The sequence below is a fragment of the Sorex araneus genome, chromosome 6, assembly GCF_027595985.1.
Source record: "Sorex araneus isolate mSorAra2 chromosome 6, mSorAra2.pri, whole genome shotgun sequence".
In the NCBI taxonomy this organism is placed as follows: domain Eukaryota; kingdom Metazoa; phylum Chordata; class Mammalia; order Eulipotyphla; family Soricidae; genus Sorex; species Sorex araneus.
In genome coordinates, this window is record NC_073307.1 from 117,727,000 (window position 1) to 117,750,643 (window position 23,644).

Here is a 23,644-nt window from a genome sequence, read left to right on the forward strand (position 1 = left end):
AAATTATATTTATTAATTCATTTTATCAAATACTATGTCAAGCAATGTTGGATTCAATATGAAGTAAAAGACACAAAAATATTTAAATGACTTACATTCTAGAATCTTAAAACCACTTCTTAGAAGTACTTTAGGTAGCAAAGTGGGAGAAGTATTGAACAATTAATGGAATGTTGAACAAATAATGGAATGTGGGCAAGTTTTTTTTCCCATTCTAATGATATTTTTTTTAGTGTATGTGGAAATATAATACATGGTTTGTTACCCAATACACTACTCAAGACAACCCTGAGAATATATTTTATATCCTTTTCACAATGACCAGACTGAAAGAATAGGTAATTTGAGAATAGTACAAGACAACATAGGAAATTCTAATCTAAGATTCTGAATCTAAAATGGAACTCATTCCATTAATCCACAGTTCTGCTAATCCTAGCCATAATGGTCCTCACACGTTCCATCACACTCTTTAAAAAGTCAAAAATGGTGAGTAAAGGTTGATTAAGAAAAAAAGCAAGCAATTCCCATCAAAGCAAAACCCCATAGTTGGCACCCTCAAACCAAGCTCTGAATCAGTCCATTCCTTTTTCTCCACTGGGTAGCTAGTAATAGGTCACTCTAATCAACTCTTCATTCAACACTCTGTTAGAAATCACAACCTCCCAAGCCCACCCGGCAACACTAACTCACCCTCTCACTTCTCCACAGCACTAAGGTATGTTTATGATTGTAAACAAGAAGACAGGGTATGAGCCAGAGAAGAGCATCTAAATACAGTATCATAAAGATTCAAGCTGAAACTGAAATAGAAATAGCACATTCTCAACGTTGATGGGCACTTCTTCACTTTCCATTCGTAGCATGAAAATTGACAATATCATTTAAATAAAGTATGTGTTTGTATTCACTTTTGCAAAAACTTCAATTGTTCCTCTCCATCTTTGCAAACTTGGCATGACTTTAATGGTTTTATTTAAGAATAACTTATGGTTGATAGGTTCTTCTAGTGTTATAAGTATCTAATTATATTTCTTCTCTCAAAATAGCTTCTAAACTACACATAATGCTCATCAAGTAAAAGTGAGAATGTATTTATATTGATTTTTAAAATTTTCATGTTTAATTTCTTTCATCTAGGTTACTACCCATATCATCATTATAAGACCTGGTCTGCTAAAATATGTTCCAACTAAAGCTTGGTAGGCTTTGAATGTGTGATAAAAATCATTCTCTGAGGCTAATGAAGACAGAAACTCTGCCTGTAACAATATTAAGTTTGTTTTCTCTGGTGATTCACAGAAGTGAGCAATCTGTCAGTAATACACTGAGTGAAATTACTTGTCTTGTAGGAATAACTGCTGACAGTCACTTTATCTCAGGGCTGACCCAAACATCTCCCTGCTGACAAACAAATTACTATGTCTAACTTTGAAAAGGTAACTAGCTTGTTTTTAATTTTGATTGGTCTCTCAGAATCCTTTATATATGCACTCAATCCCATCCTTCATTGTATTAAGAAAAACAGTATCACAAAGTGTTGGGGTGGGGGGTGCATATCTGAGTTAATAAGAAAGAGAAAAAAGTCAAAAAAGAAAATCTCTACCTTTTGGAGCTGAAGAAAAGAAGTGCTATTCATTCTTTCCAAGACAGTTAAATGCAGATAAAACTGGTAAGTATGTCTACCCAACATTAAGACTGGCAGTGCTGCCAGTGACTTGACTGGGTGAGTGAACACATTACTGAGACAGTACTGTAGGAATTAATTTTCTTCAATAAAGTGATTTTTAAGGCTCATATATTTCACAATCTAAACATATGTCACTGATTCATAAACAAAATAAATGGATTAAAATAATACATTACCAATATGCTGACATGTGGAGATATTTTAATTAGAAATTCTTAAGCTGTGTGATATTTAACGGCTGTATTTGCTAAAGAGAAGCATGCATCATTTAATAAGAAGGCATGAGACAGGTGTATCGCTTTGCATGGTACGGTACCAGGTCGTGTTTAAATACAAGCTACAAATATGAGACAGCATCATGCCCAATTAAAAATAAAACAAAAAACTATTTTAAGGATCTTTCATATGAAAGCAACCACATAAAAATGTATCAGCAGACTGAAATCAATTTTTTTAATTAAAAAATGTCATACAGAGCTTAGTTCCTGAGACAATATTCGTGAGGAACAATCTAGCTACTTAAAAGGCCATATTTACATGACTACCTCATTATTCTGGTCGCCCTTCCTTAACATTCTTTTTGACTTACTTGAAGGACCAATGCTAACAAAGCTGAGGAAAGCAAATGGCAACTGGTCCTGAAATTTATAAGTGTGAGACTGGAATAAGTAGCAGTATAATATATTGTTTACTGTAGCAGTGCCCTCTATTCGTTAAAGGTCATAAGCATTGTAACCTTAGAGTTACAGTTCCTAATTGTTCCCAGGGTTAAATACATTATAAGAATTAATGGTTCAAGACCCTCAACCTTCAGATATACCAAATTCATGCTTCCATCTGCTGAACTGTTGAACTAAAAATAGCATTCTTCGGCCTTCTCTCACCTAGATTGTGTCCCTGAGGCAGAGTAAACCATACCTTAGATCTGCACAGTATAGCCCCTCCACAAAATAAAAATTTAAAAAATCTTTCTCAGGTCTTCCTTGTTTAAAGTTACATACCCCTTCTCAACTTGAAACCAACATTTCAGGTTTCTAAGGTATAAATTCTGTTATAGTTCGCCCTAGCTCACCAATGTTAGAAGTGACAACCTTTGTAGGACAAATTAAGTATCATATCATGTAGAGAGAACCAGTTTTGAGCAATGTAAAGGGGTGGGAGGAAGTGAAGGATGCTGTTGGTATGTATGCATTGTGGGGCCTTTCTTCCCAAGTATCTCTACTGAGAAATAAAAGTAGTTAACACAATTGTAATGCTTCCTTAGTATCAACACTCATATGACAAAGTTATGACACTTTAGTTGTCAAAGAAGGAAAGAAAACACTAGCTTAAAAAGAAAGCTGACTTTTAAATGAATAGTTAAGATATTATTAAATTTTTTACTTTTGCTTAATTTAAAATACATGTCTATAGTAGTTTTGATGGGGACAGGGGTTCTATTCTGCCATTTCTAGATTTCCCCAAAATAATGTTATACTGGGTAATTTTAGGAAACTGCCTCTCAAACAAGGGTAATATTTTCTAACCAGTATATAATGTGAGCAAACAGAGCAAAGTTTCCTCACATGCAGGCGAAAGGTGCATAAAATGGAGGCAAGAATAAACAAACAAATAAACAAAAACCCTAAGATGTTCTCAAGCCAGTTCCCAACTCCAACTTCAAAATGATGAATAAGACTCTTGCAGTAATAGGTTCCCTTTATCAGTCCAGGACCTATGCTGTGCTTCTAGATCACCAATGCCACACCACTATACTAATCTAACAGCCACATTTACACTGTTACGACTTCCCCAAACCCCAAAAGAAATCAGATTTCACAGCATCAGGGGTGAGTGGTGGTGAAGGGAAGTCATTATAAGTAAAAAATTTAGCAGAATAAAAAACTCCTCAGAAAACTAAGGAAAGGTGGATGAACTATTTCAATACCCAGAGAGAAAAAAGGTCAAAAGAGAAGAAATCTTGAATTTGAGCCAAGCCCACCTGTTTTTATATTATTTCAAGCACTGAAAAGTTTGACAAACTGTCTTTAGCATATAACCTTGCAAACTGTCATCTCACAGAAAGGCTTGATGTTAATGTCCAGTGATCTACTTAGTTTGTTCTAAGCATAATAGACTTTCAGAAGGTCCAGAAGTATAGTACCCTTTCTACAGCCAGAAGAACCTTATACAAAAAGAGAAACAAATCCCCTTTGGCTTTACAGAAGACAGCAGATACTCTGAGAGTATATGCCCAGTCATGTTGTGGGTGGGAACCCCCTACCTGTGTACTTCTCATATCAAAGCGAAAGGGAAAGAGGAAGGCAGACAAGATGTGGAACTCTTCCTTAGGCTACTTCCACGGTGGCCTTTGATCTTATTCTCTTCTTTCTTTTGGGGAGTCAACTATCTCTATAATTTTCCAAAAATGCAGATTAAAATGCATCATAAAAGATGGTGTATAAAAGACAACTTATTGATTACACAGTTGATATACACAGGCTGACAAAGTTGATAGGAGTTGTATACAATTTTGCCAGCTACAATTATTTGTGTTTCTGAATTAAGTTTCGCATCTTTGGCTAATGTCAGATGGCTATATAAAATGTAGCATAATATTTTACCCAGAATGCTCAAGCCTGTGTTTACCTTTCTCTGTGTGTGTATGTGTGTGTGTGTGTGTGTTTGTGTGTGTGTGTGTGTGTGTGTGTGTTTCAAAAGCTAGCTGGAAATTTTCCAGTGTCTGATAGTTCCAGAAAGGAACCTCAACAATTTGAGGCAAAATTAAGCATGAAAATGAAGAGAAGGGAGTTTGGTGTCTAAAGTAGAAAAAAACCCAGTTTTCAGATGAGTCATATAAACCATGTTCTGCCAAGCAGTTAAAACATATCAGAAAAAAATGAAGGAGTTTTATTGAACATTGAAAACAAAAGAGACACAATAGAAGTTTATGGAACAAAACACAACCAATTAGATCAAGGCACTCATTCCTACTTCAGTCTGATAAAACTAAATTAGAAAACTTGAATTAACCAGTAATTCTGACTCTGTAATTATTTTTCTTTTAGCATGAGTTAAATAATTTGATCTCCCTGAACCTCCATTAGTTTTGTCTATATAAGCCAAATTATTTTTTTTCCAGCTTTACAGGTCTGAGGCATATATTTACGTAAGATATTAGTAAATATTTCTGTTTTTAAATATTATACAGCACAATAAACAAAATAGTGATTAAGAGTAATTAAATATTATTTTGAAGTTACTCATTGGGTGAGGAATTTGTTTGTATATCAATAATAAATAACCTGACTGAGGGGCATGTTTGGGAGTTGTCCTTTTTCTGAAAGAAAAAGAGAAAAATGAGCCTCCTCAGAAATAGGAAAAAGGCTAGGATTGTGTTTTCGTGTTTAGGTTGAGTGTTTGCCCCTTTAAAAAGACATCTAGAAAATGACTGAACAATCCAGTCCCCCACCCAATGAAGCATCAATGGAAGCATTCATACCTCAATCTGTTTGTGGTTGTAAGAATGGCCACCACCATGTTCAAAGGTGTCCAAACTCCTGCCAAAACGGTCACTTAGGCCCTTTAGCCTTGGGTTAATTTGTGGGTGGGAGACATGACCTTTCTGTTTAGTAGCATATTCAGAAAAAAAAACAAACAAAAAAAGACAAAACATACTGTCAGAACTTGTGAAATAACACATATTTCTAACCCCAGGGCATTGACCACAACAAAGAACGGAAAGCAGAAGGTTTTTAGGACCCCAAAACTCTACACTTTTGTAGATACTTGGTTATAGAATCAAAAAGCATTACTCTAGCTCAAGTAGATACTCTATACACAACTCTTGGAAAAGGAGAAATGCATTATGTTTACTGTGAATGATCTATGTCTTAGAGTTTTAACAACTGTAGTAAAGCCCCAGTGTTAGTAACTGGCAAGGGGAAAGGTTGGAAGAGAGGTATGTAACTACTCCTAATAGGCAAAATCCCTAGCGATGTAGGAGAGTCCATAATGAGTAACATCTCCAAGGCTTTCTGGATGAGATTTACTACAAAAAATTTCTCAAAAGATGGTAAAAAACTTTGTAGACATATTGTAAATATTTAATCTGATAGTTCCATGGCATTATTTTTCCTTTTTTTAATGTTTAAGGTCAAAGAGGGAATAATAGAGGAGAAACAAAAGTGCCCGGTCGGATGTTAAGTCTTGGATTATTTTATTTTATTATTGTTGTTATTATTTTTGTTGGGGGACCATATCAAGCAATGTTCAGGGCTTAATCCTGGCTCTGTACTCAGAGATTACTCTTGGTGGGGCTCAGGGGACTGGAAAGAGTGCCAGAGATCAAACCCATGCAACGTATATGCCTACTGTATTATCAATTTGGCCTGACCTAACTTATTTTTAAAAACTCAAAAATAACCACAGTAAGCTATAAGACAAAAAATTATTTCTAAACATTCATTATATGGAATTAAAGTAATTATTATTTTTAAGATGTTTAAATACTGAAGCTTATATATTATTTTTATTATATCATCTAGTGTATTAAAATTTATATTCATGTTCAATTTATTTCTAGTGCTAAAAATATATAAATATTGTGAGGCAGAGGAATAATTCAAGTGATCGAGCACATGCCTATTATGTATGAAGCCGAGTTTGATCATTGGTCCACATGAACCCCAAAGTGCTGCTGAGTATAGCCCTAGTGGTCCCCTAGCACAACTGGGACAAAGCAAAGAACCATCAGGCCTAAAACAGCAAGACTGAGAATTGCTAAGAGTGGCCTCATAGTCTCCAAGCACCACTAAAGGTAGCTATTTAGAAAACCAAAATCCAAAACCACCTTGTCCCATGGTAAACCTCCTATTTCACTATGAGGAAGAGATAAGGTGTAAATATTTTTATTCAGATTTTAAACACTTTCTCCCTAAATTCAGCTTTGGATGTAAAGAACACTAATTTAGAAGTTGGTCAGACACCAGACCCAGACTTGACTCTAGACAGGATGAAGATACAGCATATTCAGGAGAAATGTCCTTAAGACTTACCAATCAGTTTAAGTAATTTGCTAATACCCACTCCCTATTTTAATAGCCACAAGAAGGAAAATATCCAACACTTCTGGATGTTCATAAATAGAAGCAAATTTGACATAAATGGAGATTTAAATGGATCATTGATAAAAAAAAAAAACCCCAACATATCTAATAACAACCACTCAATGATTGGAAAAGTTACCTCACCTGATAACATAGAGTACTAGGTCATAAAATTGTTTTTCCCGTAAAAAAAAATAGAAATGGACAGTTTTCTCTCCAATTTGCAGTCTGGTGAGTACATAAGGTGTTAATATTTCTAGGCTAAGCTTAAAAAATTATTTAACATTCAGGCCATTATTTAGCATACAGCTGGTTAGCAGTTTTCCACTAAACTACTGGCTCATAGCCCACATTTTTTTCTTCTGGCACTTACCTGGAGCTGTAAAGGGCTGAGTCCAGAAGCAGCCGCAGCTGCCATTGTTGATGGAATGAACTGTACAGGGTAGTTATCACCTGTCGGAAAGAACAATGCAAACAGGTTTAGACAATGCAGAGGGAATCGCAGCAGACAAGTACAAACATGGTCCTTGGACAGCCTGCGCTTTACAACATTGCTCTAAGCCCAAACATCTGCAGAAACAAAAGGCTTAGTTGGGCACGGACTTGCAATGCTGCCTTGGAACTTTTTGTTAACAGATAGCTGGTAGGCAAACTGGCAAAACATGAATGTGATGTTAAAAAAATTAAATGTGCAATTCAAGCATGTTCACTCCATTACAAATCTTGTAATACATCATTTTTTTAAGAGTAAAAAAAATATCTTTAAAGCCAGGCTAACACTCAGTTTACTAAGGGAGCATTAAGGTTATTTTCTTTTTAACAGAACAGCAACACAAAGTATTGCTTGGAGAAAAAAGCAGAGTAGTAGAGTCCAAAAAAAGTATTCTGAGCCATTGACTGTCCATAACCCTGATTTTTATCATGTAAAAAAGTTAAATGAAATCTCTTCAATTTGGTGTGGGTCAGAAAAAAAGTTAATTTTATCGGCCAACACTCTGTGAAATGTTTGGTATCCCAAAAAATGTAGAAACCATATTTTTTTCTGATTTCTTATGGAAACTAGAACCGTCAGGTGCTTTAGTAACTTACCACCTATTCTTTGATGATTTGATTCAAAAACCACATATTTTACATAAAATGTAATTAAATTATAGAACGGAATCAAAAGTCTTGCAGTGACTGAGATAGCTCAGCAGAGATCAATATTACATCTTAGTGTTTTTTTTCACTCCAGACCATTCCTAAACAGGGGACTGAAGTTTTGTGACCAAAGATCATCAGCTATGTGCATGATCCGAAGAACCAAAAAAAGAAAGTGATGAAGAATATATTGTGATAGAGGTAACTGAAATAAAAATTAATACTTGTAGAAGAATTACACAATATCAATGATTTAATGGGGTATCACTTTGACTTCAGCTACTTATTTAAAGTCAGTGTTATGTACTATCTCTAGGCTATATTTTAATAGGCTGTTCCTCCACACATTTTTGACATTTATAATAATCGTGCTGTTTTGCATGAACTTTTGCACACTGAAAGTAGGATGTAATAGTGAAGAGACAGTGAGGGAAAAAAAAATCACAGCAATAAAGGTAGTCAACTGAAAAACAATAAAGTTTCTTTTCTACGTGGACACGAATACCTGGGGCCTTTCTGGTCACCTCACTCCTTAGAACTCATCCTGCTTGCCTCATGAAGTGCTACTCAGCTTGCCCAATGTAAATGCTAAGTTGCTTTCACTTTTAACAAATTGTTAGCTTCTAATCTACACAGTCTCTTTGCATCATATCCATAATACCTCATCAGACCATTGAGCACAGTGTGTGCTTGTCCACAGTCCAGTAACAATTGGCTTCTGATTGCATATGGAGCGCAGCTACAATGCATTCACTCACACTATATTGTGCTGGTCTCCTATGGAGTAATGTTCAAAATATCTGATCTTGTTTTTCCCCTTCCATGAGGTTGATTTTGGTTTGCTGTGCTACATGAGCTTTTTAAAAAAGATAACCAGGCCAAATTATTTTTTATAGTAAATGACTGTCGCTTTATGCGTAAATAATTCTGCTGATCTTCCTGATATTTAAACTAAATTATCTCAAGAAAAAAAATCCTAATATAAGTCAAACAGTATTTCTTTGGTCGATATCTTATCAGGTTAAAAAAAATCACAAAACGATGTTGAATTAATGATGCTTCAAAAATAGGGGAAAAAAATCACCATTCCAATCATCAACATGGACTGCCTGCCAGAACATTTTAGAGCTGTTCTTTCTTTAAATATCATGCATTATTCATACTAACTCTAAACCGCAACCCCCCCACCTTAAGTTTAATACCAGTTGCTTTATTTGTACTAAAACATTTTTCATGTCAAACATATTTTAAAAAATCAAACTCTAAAAGAATTCCCTGGGGCACTCCTTTTTTCATAGCTGTCATGCTTCTCTGCTATGAAATAGCTGATTTTTTTTTTTTGGCTTGCCAGTTAATTTATTACTATCTCTGCCACACCCTATAGTACTCTCCAACTCACCTGCTGGCTACCAATAGCTTTCTTTCCATTGCTGACAAGCATATTTTTAAAAGACATTCTGAATCTTCCTGCTGGCTCCACTCTTTATATTATGACTATATTCTTTGGTCTCCAGAGCATGTCACTATTTCAGTACTAAAGGTAAAATCAAGTACTTTTGAGGAAGAGAATATATCACAGAGAACAATGAGGAGAGAAATGGCTAATGAAGGGAATGATAAGGACAAAAGAAGACAGGGGGTGTTAAGGCAGAAAATAAAGGGGCCAGAGAGATAGTACAGTCGAGTCGGTGCTGAACTTGCACAGGATGAACCTGGGTTTGATTCCTGGCACCAGGTCCGGTCCTCCAAGCCTGCCAGCTGTGATTCCCTCAGCGTAGTCAGGAGTAAGCCCCGAGCACAATCAGATGTAACCCCAAAACCAAATAAATAAAGTAGAAAATAAAATTGTCAAGAAAGAGGGACTCATAGTATTACAAAATTATTTTTTCTAGTAACCTAGTTATGGGTTTCCCCCAACTCTAATTTTTTCTATGTAAGAGTCAATCAAGCAAAAGTTTTGGTTGCTGACTTGGCAAAGAATCAATCAACGTGTTGTAGCAATTTTTTTCAAATTTGTCTCTGGATTTGAAATGCTTGCGTGAGGACCCATTCTTTTTAAATTTATACAAAGGAAGATAAAACCTGTTGGAACAGGTCGGCTTTAGGCATTACTGTAAATTGGCCCTTGTTACCTCTAGTTTGTGAAGACAACATCCAAAAGCCCATTTGGGAACTAATGCACATTCTGAAAATCCATCTTTCTAGCCTTCCAAATTTTCCAACTGTTTATTTGAAAATTAAAGAACAAATGCAAATGGCTAATGAAGGGAATGGCAGAAAATAAAGGGGCCATTATTTTCTAGGATCTATGGAATATTTGTCTAACTCTAGTTGCACTTCTCAGAATAGGAAACATTCCTTAAGAATGAAAATATCTCCATAGCAAATATTCCTAAATAAGATAAAGCAAATTTATTTACTTATTTATTTATTTGCTTTTTGAGTCACACCCGGCAATGCACAGGGGTCACTCCTGGCTCTGCACTCAGGAATTACCCCGGGTAGTGCTCAGGGGACCACATGGGATTCTGGGAATCTAACCCCGGTTGGCCAAGTGCAAGAAAAACACCATACCCGCTGTGCTATCGCTCCAGCCCCGATAAAGCAAAATTTTAACTGATCAGGAAAACTGAAATGAAGACAAAGTCTACTGACTAAATGTAGGAGAAAAGGAATCTTAAGAATCTAGGGGACATTAGATATAAGGGAACATACTTTTTTCCTGAACACACACAACTAGTTGATGTAATTTAGTTATAAATTACTCTTTCATTAAAGAGTCAAAAATTCTGAGTAAATTCTGGGAGTCCATTTATACTGATTCATCAGACAGATGAGAAACTCAAATTATGAGTCTTCTAAGATGCTAACTTCAGATATTAATCAATTGAGAAAATCATTTAAAGAGGAGTAGAGGGGAAATACATTAAGTTAGAGCACAGGACTTAAAGATTATTCAGTAACTGTCTCAAAGCAGGACACTAGTCTCAAGACTGATTATCCATCCTCCAAAACAAAATATTACTCATCCTGTATAATCTCAGGAATTGCGCAGAACCATTATAGGATGATAATAAATTAATTGAGTTGTCAAACGACCTTCTTTTAATGAGCTATTATCACTATTGTTACAACATAAAATATATTAATCACAACTATTAATATAGACTTGGACATGTCACTTTGTATACTGCATGGATGCATATTCAGACTAGCAAAATTTTATAATTGATATAAATGAAGTATAATGAATTCATTAATCTGAATCCATCTTTGTGAGAATCATAATGCAAAAATGGTGAGCAAGTAGTGAATTAGAAATTTAGAAATTCTGAATAAAACAGAACCTTCCACTAGATTTGAGGACCATTGGACAAAAAATGAAAAGAAATATAGAATATACTTAGGAAACAACCAGGATTTTATTTTTCTAATAAATTTTTGTTCTTTTTGTATGTTTGTTTGGAGGCCACACCCAGAAGTGCTCAGGGCTTACTCCTAATTCTGCACTCAGAGATCACTCTGGGCAGGTTCCAGGAACATTATAGGGTGCCACATTTTGAACCTAGGTGAATCACATGCAAGGCAAGCAGCCTAGTCCAGTAAAAATAATCTTAATTTCCATAAACAAGGTTAGTTTATAACCTTATAATGAAAGTTGTTAAATATAAGAAAAATACATAAATCAAGAAATTAATAAAACCAAGGTGTAAAGACCATAAAATCCTCTGAGTTGGTGAACACACTTGACAAAAATCCAAAATTCTTTCAGGACAAAAACTCTCAGAAAACTAAAATAGAGGAGTAATTCTTCATCATGAGAAATAGAACTTATGGAAAAATTCACATCCAGTATCAGACTTAAAGAGACCGAAAAATGTATCCATAAGATCAGAAACAAGACAATAATGATCCTGACCTTTGCCACTTCAATGCAACACTGTAACATTATACTGGAACATTATGTGAGTATGTGTGTGTGTGGAGGGGGGAAGAGAGAGAGAGTGAGAGAGAGAGTGAGAAAGAGTGAGAGAAATGAAAACAGGACAGAGGAAGGAGAAAGTGAGACATTACTATTAGTAACAAGAAGCTAAAACTATCTCTATTTGTACGTGATATTTTGTATATAGAAATGTCTTGAAGAATCAATAAGAAAACTATTGCATTGTAGCACTATAGCACTGTCATCCCATTATTCATCTATTTGCTCGAGCGGGGGCCAGTAACGTCTCCATTGTGAGACTTTTTGTTATTGTTTTTGGCATATGCCACGGGTAGCCTGCCAGGATCTGCCGTGTGGGCAGGATACTCTCAGTAGCTTGCCGTGTTCTCAGAGAGGGACAGAGGAATCAAACCCAAATTGGCCACATGCAAGGCAAACGCCCTACCCACTGTGCTATCTCCAGCCCATGAAAACTATTAGAATTAGGAAATTCAGTGAAATTTCAGGTTACAATATAAAAATATTTTAAAGCTGTATCTCTTTGTACCAGCAAGGAAAACTCAAAAAAAGATACCGAGAAAGACTTTTTAGTCACAATGACATCTGTCACTGCCACTGTCATCCCCTTGCTCATCAATTTGCTTGAGCAGGCACCAGTAATGTTTCCATTGTGAGACTAGTTGTTACTATTTTTGGTATATCGAATGCACCACAGGTAGCTTGCCAGGCTCTGCCATGTGGCATCTAAAAGAATAAAATATTTAAGAATAAATTTAACTAAGGAGAAGGAAGAGTGGGCACAGAAAACTATAAAACTCTGAAAAATAGAATTTTTAGAGATTTAACTATTTTTTATAGACAGGGAAATTGATCCTCAAATTTACATGGAATTCCAAAAGCCCCCCAAAGTGAGAGCAATATTAAAAGGAAGAATACAGTTGGATGCTCACACATCCTGACTTCAAATTTTAATGCAATGCTACAGTAATTAAAACAGAATGGTGCTATCATAAGAAGAGACAAAACAATGTAACAGAAGAAGAGTACCAAGAAGTTATTGATTTTGAGAAATGTGCCTAGACTAGTCAATGGAACAAAGAACATCTTTTCAACAGTGTTAGAGAAAATGAATTTGACACATGCAAAATAATGAAGTTGGATGCTCATATTAGATCAAACTAAAATCAACTCAAGTATACTAATGATGTAAACTTAAATGCAAATTTTACAGAACTCTTAAAAGAAAATATACAGGGGCTGGAGGGTAAGGATTTGCCTTCCAAGTGGCCAACTGGGTTCAATCCCTGGCATCCCATCTGGTTCCCTGAACACTGCACAAAGTAATTCTGGGTGCAGAGACAGGAGTAATCCCTGAGCATTTTGGGTGTGGCTCCAAACCAGGAAAAGGTATTTTAAAACAAAATATATAGGTGTAGTCTGGAACAATAGTATAGGGGTTAAGGCATTTGCCTTACCTGCCAACTGACCCCAGTTCCATCCCTGGCACCTCACATGGTCCCCCAAACTCTTCCAGGAGTGATTCCCTTAGCAAAGAGTCAGAAGTAAGTTCTGAGCACCACTGAGTGTGGCCTCAAAACACACTTTTCTTTCCCTCCACCCCCAAAGAAAATAAACATGTGAATCTTTATGGCATTGAATTTTAGAACAATTTCATGGCTATATAAAAGCTCAAATAGGGTCCAGAGAGATAGTACAGGAGATAAGATACTGGACTTGAGCACAGCTCACCCCTTTTGGATTCTCAGCACCACATAGAATCCCCTGAGCACTGCCAGGAGAGATCCCTGAACACAGCCAAGTGTTCTCTTCCCCCCACCCCCATCCCCAAACAAACCAGCAGAAATATGAAATAATGATAAAAAGAGAAAAGACAGAAAACTTATGAGCAGCAAAAAATACAATTAAATAAATAATTTAAGAAAATAAGCAATTTAAGTAAATAAGCAATTTAATAATTTAAAACAGCTAACCTACAAAGTGGAAGAAATTTATTTACCAGTCACGTATCTGGTAAAGAATTAATATCTGGAATAATGCTTGAAACTCAAAAAAAAAAAAACAAGAATTACAAGTGTTGATGAGAATGTGGAGAACACAGAATAATTCTCTTTCATTGCCAGTGGAAATGTAAAATAGCACAGACTGAGAAAAATCATCAGCCTCTGATGATTTCTCAAAAAATTACACATGAATTATCACCTGGACCAACAACTTCACTTGTAAGTATATAGTTCAAAGAACTGATGTTTGGATACTTGAACAGACATTTATATATCAATGCTCAGGGAAACATTATTCACAATAATCAAAATGTAAAGCAACTTTAAGTATCATCAGTAATGGAGTAGAATAAGCAAACAAATATGCATATGTATACAGTGGGATATTTTCAACCATCAAAATTAATTTTTGATGTGTACTATATGTGAATGAATACTGGAAATATTATGCAGAGGAAAAATAAACCATATATAAAATGACAGATATTGTGATTCTATTTATGTGAAGCATTTCAAATGGGCATATTCAATAAAAAGGATAACTGAGATAACAGAATCCCTACTAGGGTCTAGTTGTATGTAGACTAGAGAAATAATCACCCATGGATTTTTTCTGAAAATGATAAAGTTTTCATTGGAAATGATAAAATGTTTTGGGTATAGAGAACAGTGAGGAGCTGGAGCGATTGCACAGCAGGTAAGGCGTTTGCCTTGCACTCGGCCAACCTGGGTTCGATCCCCAGCATCCCATATGGTCCCTCAGGCACCGCCAGGAGTAATTCCTGAGTGCAGAGCCAGGAGTAACCCCTGAGCATCGCTGGGTGTGATCCAAAAAACAAAAAAAATTTTTAATTTAAAAATAAATTAATTTAAAAAAGAGAACATTGATATTTACACATATACAAATGTATTAATGCCAAGTTGTACACTTATGAGAAGCTAAATAAATCATATATTAGCCACAATTTTGTTTAAAAATAAGCATGATACATTTATTAAAATTGTTATAGGTATCAGGCAGAGGAATAATAAAAATTAGTTTCATGGCCAGAATTTACAACCAAACATGGATTCAGGATTCTCAAGGAACATTCATATACTTTAACAAGTTTAATCATGCCATCCATTTGGATAGTGGAAAAATTATGACACTGATAAATGGACCATTGAAGTAAGAATTTAAAATATTATACATAGTACAAACAGTGAAATAGCAAACTGAAGTAGTATGAAGTAGTCAGTCAGTAAATTTCAGTTACTTTTATATTATAAATAATAACTGAGTTGTGGAGTCAGGAGTAGGCAAAGATCCTACCCATAGGATCTCCTAAGGAACTTTCAGGGTGCTGAAAACAGGGACAGTAATTTTAAAATCCCAATTTATAATATGCACAGGTCAGCTGTGTCATCTGAAGGGGGTATTCATTGTTTTTATTTTACCAGGAACTAAATCTTGATCTGTCATATGCTCAATGACAGGAAAGTGGCTATCTTTTAATTTCCCCATATATAAGCTCAAATGTGTTTATTTTTTCCCTGGATTGATACATCTCTCGGAATCAGGATGTGAAAGATTAAAGCAACCAAATCCTTATGGTTTTGTTCTGGATCCTGTTGATATATTTTGAGAAAGCTTTCTTTAATTACAGTACCAGTAAAATATTTTAAAATAAATTCCATAAAGCTATATCTGGAGAGATCAGTTCGATAGATGTTTGTCTGAATCTGCATAAGTCCTGTGGTTAAACATATCTCCTCAGCAACCCAATGAAGTGAGAGAACTTGCATGGCATTTGCTGCATTCTGGGACCCAGAATAATGGTTAAATTTTATGATGGTGAGAGGGGCATAATCACAAGTATATTTGTATTTTCATTGTATTATCTCAAAACAGTCTAATTTGATAGCAAAAATCACTCCAAGATGGTCTAGGCTCTCTGAGAGTCAACAGTGAAATCAATCATCTGGAGACACAAAGCACTATCGCATTATTTCAGATTACAGAAATCTGGGAAGGTACTAAGAAGAGAGACATTTACTTTGTTAAAAACCAAAATAATGTTTGTTTGTCCTCTTCCTTAAAGGGCCCTAATATAAAAGATATCACCTTTTCAAGATTTATAGATGTGATAAAGCCATTTATCTGCTAAAACTTAAGTCATTTTCTCACCTGTAATTTAAATTGAAGTTACCATAGTGCAGCTTAGGGCAAAATATATTTTTTCTTACTAAAATTACAATGCAACAGTATTCCTAATCCTCAAATCAGTAAATGACAAAAATATATAGATTAAGTCTCCTGATTATGTGATTCTTCTCTAAGAGTGCCAAAAGTAAACCTCTATATTTTGTGTTTAATTTTGATACATAATATATAACCTAGAATAGTCAAAGTATTAATAATTTTATGGTTCTTGTCATTTAAATTATTTGATATAACTTAGAGACCACCAGAAATTACATTTTAGACTGACTTATTTGTAAAAAGAAAAAAGAAGTTCAATATGTCCAAATCTATTTTCCTCTCATAATCAAAACAGTTTGATGAACATAGTCAAATATAACTTGGTTACCCAGAACACTAGTCTTTGTTACTTATATAATATTGATAAAAATAACTCACTCCTGCATGATATTATACTTAATCTTTAATTTTTATTACTTGCATTTAACAATTTGATTGATGTTGTTTGAGAAAAATTTTCTCATGTTCTAAATTCATTGAAATATAAAACAATTTTACTCCATGGAAAATAGCAGTGTTGTTAAAGAATTGTACAAAAATTGTTGTCCAGACTGTATAATAAAATTCAGTAACAGTGTCAATATCTATATATGATAGAAAATAAGAGCCACACCTAGCTTTGAAAAGTGGAGAATTTTAAATCTGAAAATGCTTAAGTTGGAATTTCCACTGTTTATTTAAAAGGTTTCTAAAACCAGTATAGGCGTGACAACTCAAATTCAGATCAAATCAGGAAATTCAATTTATATTACTGTTCCAAGGGAAAAGATGAATAAATAGTTCATAACTACTTAGGAGATCAAAAAAGAACTATATCACTCCATTGACAAGCGTATTTTCTGAAAAAATATCCTCCTGTCATTAATATAGATATCAAATCCATAAGAAATGGCTTTTAAAATTATATCCTGAGCAAATTATATTTAAGCAATCTGAATAATAATTTTCTTTTATACTCACATTTAAAAACCTTCATCATTATTAGTCTAGACTGATTTATAACTTAAGAATTTTAAATTTAGTCCTAAGTTAGTTGATTCCTTAACATCTCTGTTATTTGAGCCATTTGAATTTTGCCACTCTTGTCTTACCCATTTTGTACTAAGTACAAAAGAGTAATCAAGGGCTGGAGGGATATGGGTAAAGTGTTTGCCTTGCACATGGCCAAATTGGTTTTGAACCCTAAGACCCCATATAGTTCCCTGAGCCTACCAGAGTGACTCTAGAGCACAGAGACAGGAGTAAGCACTGAGCACCACTGAATGTGATACCAAAACAAACCAAACAAGTAAATAAATAAAAGAGCAACCAATTAAATAAGCAATTAAAAATAGATGCCAATGCCGATTAGACCTGACTTTATGCTAGTTTAGACTCCTTAAATGGAGAATTTTGGTAGTGATTTATATTTATTACTTCTAACCATATTAAAATGTCTTTGTTCACTTTATAAACCTCAAACATGTAGAAACTGCAGCACGCAGATTTGTTGCACTCAGATCTGGTTGCTAATATAATCCGGGTTAATATGTTAAAAAGAACTTGACACAGAAATTATTAATGAGTAAAACAAGGTCACTACTTCTGAGCTGAGGTCACATACAAAGAATGCACAAATGAAATTAAGGTTGACTTTTATTTGCTCGACTATCTTCTTACATTGAATTCCTTTGGCAAATATCTTTAAACATTTAAAGCTCTGTTTACAAGGAGGCTCTAAAGGAAGCTTCAAACCATTATGGCCCTAATTGAATTCCCCAGGAGTCCAGTAAACTCAGAGGAATAAAGAAAAATCATAACATTTGCTAAATCATCTCAAAACATATTTCACTGCAAGGTTATGTGACCTGTTTTTTTGAGGTTCAAAGATGAATGAGAAAAACACTACTGGCTTCATTTAGACTAAAATTTGAAAGAGTTTTACCTATTAGTGGTAAGTTAATTAAATCAGACCTGTTTTAATTTTTTTCTTCCAAGAGAATCAGACAATAAACAATGACATTTTATGTTGTGTGTACCCATTCTCCCAGAGTATAAAACCTCTCAGGAGAAGGAACGCTTTTAACCAAAGGCAGAAAAGGTATTCAAGAAAGCTAACAAAAAAATGTGCAGTCCCTGGGGAAAGTAGCATTTCATCTGTGAATTCAAAACAAACTCAAGTGGAAAAAGGGAAAGTAAAAGTTTAGTAGCAACCCAGGAGTTTATAACAGGCCCCCTTCTCGACTTCCCAATTCTAATTTTACTTTGAAATAAGCTTTTACGGTTTTCTTATTCATACTTCCTTCATATGCTCCCGTGTTTGTTGTGACTACTAAGCAAAAACATGTGGATCTTACCATTTCCAAAAGAATGTGAAATCTCTCTCTCTCTCTCTCTACTTACCTGGTTTGTATGTTATTCCAGGAGGGAAGAGGAATCCCTGTTGGGCAGCAGCGGCTGCTGCCAGGGTCCGCTGGTCATGTGGAAAAATTGGGATCATGAGCGGAGGCATGTGACCCTGAACCTGCTAAACAGAAGAGAGCCTATGATCAGACAGAGCAATTGCAGGGTACGCAGATTTGTTTTTCACTCCTGGTGGTGTGCTGGGACTCGAACAGCCACCCGGCTTCTAGCCTCATCCCAGATCTTCTCCCTGCGAGAATTCAGACACAGTCCACCAAATTCTTTCTCTGAGATTCCACTGGCCCAGTAGAATAGAACCAAGGACCTTCGTATGAATTTTCCTCGTCTGTGCCTGGTGCCAAATTAGAGTTAGTGGTGTTCTTTTATATTGGCTGTCCCCCTTGGCTCCCCCACACCCATTTCTTTTCTCTTTTTAATCAGAAAGCTAGAGGAAATTCCTTGTTTCTTACACTACAGGATGTAAAAGACTTTGCCCTTTCACCTGCTTTGCATTCTGTGTTCTTTTGAAAATAGTATTTAATAGCCTTGGTCAGAAAGTAATGCCTAATTGTTATATATTCCAAAAGCTGTGTCTCCCCAGTTCAGCTCTCTTATTTCAAAGCCTCACTGCATTATGTTGAACATATAGCTCTTCAGATTTAAGGCCACTACATCTTGGCTTCCAATTAAACTAATATTCTTTGCCATGCACACCTCGATGTAACATATAAATTGCTTGTCTGGCTAAGCAGTTTTACAGCTTTATGCACTACCATGTAGCTCAGTAATTATGGAGTTGTATTCAGAGAGCATTTCATAATAAATCCTACTATATCAAATTTCATTTGACCTCAATAAATGTATCAAAGAGCACAAAAATGCAAAATAGAAAATCTTCACTCTATATCAGTATTTGGATTCCATATAAAGAAAATAAGAACTATGACAGAATCATGCTTGTGAAAATCACATTTTAATTTCCCAGCTTCCTTCTTAGCCGTGTGCATACTGCCTGCCCTGATTTCAGGACAGTATCAGAGGAAGGTTCTGTCCTAGCATTGTAGCATGATTTTCTAGGCTGAACTGCAGAACTTTTGGTATTTAAGGATCAAAACAAGGATGTACTAACAGAAATGATCTTTAAGTTCCAACTGGGGTTTTGGCTCTTTACTGATATAGAATGATTGCATTATATATCCTGTTTTAAAGATAAACCTTTGCCAGTAATTCTACCAACCCCAAATCCTTCCACCACTTAAATTTCTTTAGGCAAAATTCCATATACGGGCTGATGACCCTATTTAAATAGCATCAACTTGCCTTGTCCTATTCCCTTTCTCTCCACATTCAAGGACAGAGTGCAAAATATTTCTGTGTGGGTCTAAGAGGTTTCATTTACCAACAGTTTTTCTCCAGGGAAAGCCCTAAGATGTGGGTTAATAAAGGGCAAGCAAAAAATAAACACTTTACAGTATTTTTCTGAATTCATTTCTCAGGAAAATCAACTTATAATAAAAAGGTCTTTGTGCAATTACTACCTTGCCAGTGGGGCGTGAAAGAAACTAGCTTTGGGCAGCTATTTCTTCTATTTTAGCTGAGGTAAGCCCAAGTCTTGTACATTAGAGTACAAACTTAGCCTGCTTAAATTGGAGCTGATCCCCTAGTGTCCAGGTCTTGCCTTTAACCCTGTAGAAAATCCCCAGGTTTGCTGTTCAGTTTCAGCTTGTTGTGACCTGATGCAAACCTGAGATGTTAGAGACAAGGGCACTGCTATGTGTTTAAAAACAAACAAGCAAACCTGTCAACATGTCTTATAGGAGACTAGTGTTCAGGACCTGAGTATATGGCCCCCCATGTTCCTAGCTGCTTTACACCCTAAAGGGGAACAATAAAACGAGAAGTCTAGGTATCAGAGTTATTTTTCTTCTTTCCCTCTCTCATTTAGCAAATATCAAGTTATATTGTGTGCCATGGATCTTGAGAAGTAACTAGAAAAATGAGTGCTATTTACCTTGGGAGAGAGAAATTACAATTTTTTTTCAAATATCTGAGGGAATGATGCAAGCGAGAAGAACCAGGTTGTTTGAACAATGGCATAGGTTAAAAGTAGGTTAAAAAGCAAAGATTTGGGGGGAACTTAACACAAAGAGGAATTTTTGAATAATGAGTTCTTCAAGAATCACTTCAGCTAAAGAGGTCCTGTGGTCAAGTAGAGACTGCAAACCATACATTAGAGATGCTTTAAAGAAGAAGGTATAACTAAAACTATTATTAAGTAATGTTTTATAGAGGCTTTTCAATTTTATCATTCCAACATCTTTTAAAGTCAAAATTAGAGAAACAATGTAATTGTCATTCTTTTATTTATTACTATGTCCATTAAAGCTTTGTTGTCAAGTCAAGTCTGAACTTGTATCTATATACTACTATTTTCTTGACTGTGTGACCTTGAACAGTTCCTTAACTGTTTCTGAGTCTATTGCCTCAGGTGAGAACTCAAACTCCTGAAAACACCTTCTGTGATTATAAATAGATGAGGAAAGTAGTGCTCCTGACCCAGTGACTGGACCATAATGGGTACTCAGAAAACATGTAATTTCTTCCTTACATGGTTTGCATACCCAGTACTAGTAAATTATCAAGATACTGATAGAACAAGCAGTAAAGTCTCTTATCACACCTTTAATTCAAAAAAGGAAACAAGGGACAGCTAAATAATTCAGTTTGTCAGGCAGAAGCTTGACATGATCTTCAGAGACACCAAGCAGAGAATTGCCCCATTCAAAGTTTCTAGAAGACTATGGGAAAAAGTAGCACTGTAGCACTGTAGCACTGTCATTCATCAATTTGCTTGAGCAGGCACCAGTAACATCTCCATTGTGAGACTTGTTGTTACTGTTTTTGGTATATTGAATACGCCACGGGTAGCTTTCCAGGCTCTGCCATGCAGGCGGGTAGCTTGCCGGGCTCTCTGAGAGGGAAGGAGGACTCAAACCCGGATCAGCCGCATACAAAGCAAACACCCTACCCACTGTGCTATCGCTCCAGTCCTAATATGACAAAAATCACTTTTATATATAATTTGAGGTATCCAGTATTATTTATTAAACAGTATCCCAGGATGAAAACAATTTTATTATATTTTGTTTTGTTTTTATTTTCTGTTTGTTTGAGGGCCACACCTGGTAGTACTCAGGGCTTACACCTAGCTTGGTGCCATAAGCACTCCTGGAGGAGTTTGGGGAACCATATTTAGTGCCGTAGATTGAACTGGAGTTGGTCACACGTGAAAGACAAGTGGCTTAACCTATATAAATTCTTTCTGGCCCCCATAGTCTTATTTTTACTTTGATACCCTAACTTCTCAGAATTATATAATATAAGGGTTTAATGTCAATTTGTGACTAACTTGACAACCATTTTTACACATGAGATAATAAAATAAAATATATGGCGTCAGTTTTAGTTCTGAAGAACTTAGATATTTTATATTAACATATGTTCTAATAACTTAGGAAAATTCCTTCCTATTTAACTCCCTTCTTCAATGTAGGCTGCATTAGAAATTTTCAATACTATTAACCCACAAGAACTTTTGATAAATTAATAAGTAAAGAGAGGGAACAGAAGACATTGTGAAAACAATATAATGAAACTATGATAATGCCGAAATGAAGTTTAGAGGTGATCTAACCTAGTGTTTGTTGGAGTGTTCTTGAAAACTAATATCAACAACATTAAGGAACTTTTATTTTACTTTTACTGAAGCAAGATAATTTTTATTGAAAAAGAGAGGAAATGTCTCTTGCTTTTCTAGACTGTAAATAAGTAAGTAAAGGAACATAGAAACAAGTAATCAAGATATGCATTCAAGAGAAAACACAGGCTTGAAAAGGAAACCCACTTAAAAACTTTTAAAAGATAAATTATTGGGCTTCACCAGACTATACATCTATATGTATCATCCATATACATAGCTGATATTTATATTTATGTTATCTATATACATATAAAAATTTAGGCAAAATTGTGGCCAGAGTGATAATACAGTGGAATGGGTGTTTTCCTTATATGCTGCCAGCCTGATTCAATCCCCACCACTGGAAACACCACCAGGAGTGATGGCAGAACACAGAGCTGGGGGCAAGTCCCAATCATCGGTGGATGTGGCCCAAAAGACAAAAAACAAACAAATAGATCAAAGTTTCATTTAAAGTAGTAATTCTCAAAGTAGTGACTTTAGTGGACATCAAAATCAACTGAAGGACTTCTTTAAACAAAGGTGATCTACCCCATCCACAGTGTCTTTAAAATCAGTAGATCTGAGGTAGGGGCCTAATGGCATGATTTTGGAACAAGTTCCCAGGTAAAACTGGTGCTGCATCAAGGACACAAACACTATTTGAAGATCACTAATCTATTTCAACCCCACAATTTACATATCAAGAAACAAGAAGCTAAAAGAAGCAAAATGTAAGCTGAGGTCACTCTGCAAAGACAGCATTGGATTTAAAGTCCAGAACTAAGAATCACCATGCCCAGTGATGTTCCAGTGTATCACTTGGTTTTTAGTGAAGAAAAGAAAAATCATATGCACGTTATTTTGGTAGAGAAAATAAAGAAGTATACTATTGAAAATAATATTATAACACAGAAGCATATTGCTGTAAGTTCTCTGAAATATAAAAACTATTTTCTTAAAGATTTAAATAAAATCCATTTTTTGTAATTTTATACCAAGAACAGTTTGATATAAAATCTATTATTATTAATGCCAACAATATAGTACAGATATTGCTAATTATTAATTAAGTCAAATAAAAATTTCAAGAGGATAATATAAACCTTCAATTTTTGTTTATTGAAGGCAAACCAAACAAGTAATCAATATGTTATAGGCTGGAAGAAAATGATAAAAAGCCGGTTTTTAGTTCTAATTATACAAATTCTATAATTTTTATATATTATATATATTATATTCTGCTTCACAATGATTGGGCTGGAGCGTAGTGCAGCAGGTAGGGCATTTGCCTTGCATGTAACTGACCTGGGTTTGATTCTTCTGCCCCTCTGAGAGAGCCCGGCAAGCTACCAAGAGTATCTCGCCCACATGGCAGAGCCTGGCAAACTACCCAT

The 23,644-nt window shown here is 35.2% G+C and overlaps 1 protein-coding gene across 5 annotated transcripts in view; it reads right to left on the reverse strand.

The window, feature by feature from the left end:
* Positions 1 to 23,644, reverse strand: part of SOX6 (SRY-box transcription factor 6) — a 650,955-nt gene that overhangs the window by 113,163 nt on the left and 514,148 nt on the right. For 2 of the 5 annotated variants that reach the window (XM_055142871.1, XM_004613574.2), the window contains exons 9-10: positions 18,509 to 18,629; positions 7,151 to 7,230 (exon numbers count right to left, since the gene is read on the reverse strand). In XM_055142871.1, coding sequence (XP_054998846.1) covers positions 7,151 to 7,230; positions 18,509 to 18,629 — 201 coding nt within the window. Of the gene's footprint in view, positions 1 to 5,171; positions 5,295 to 7,150; positions 7,231 to 18,508; positions 18,633 to 23,644 lie in introns of all 5 variants that reach the window. The other 3 variants (XM_055142870.1, XM_055142869.1, XM_055142868.1) reach the window with 2 other exon arrangements.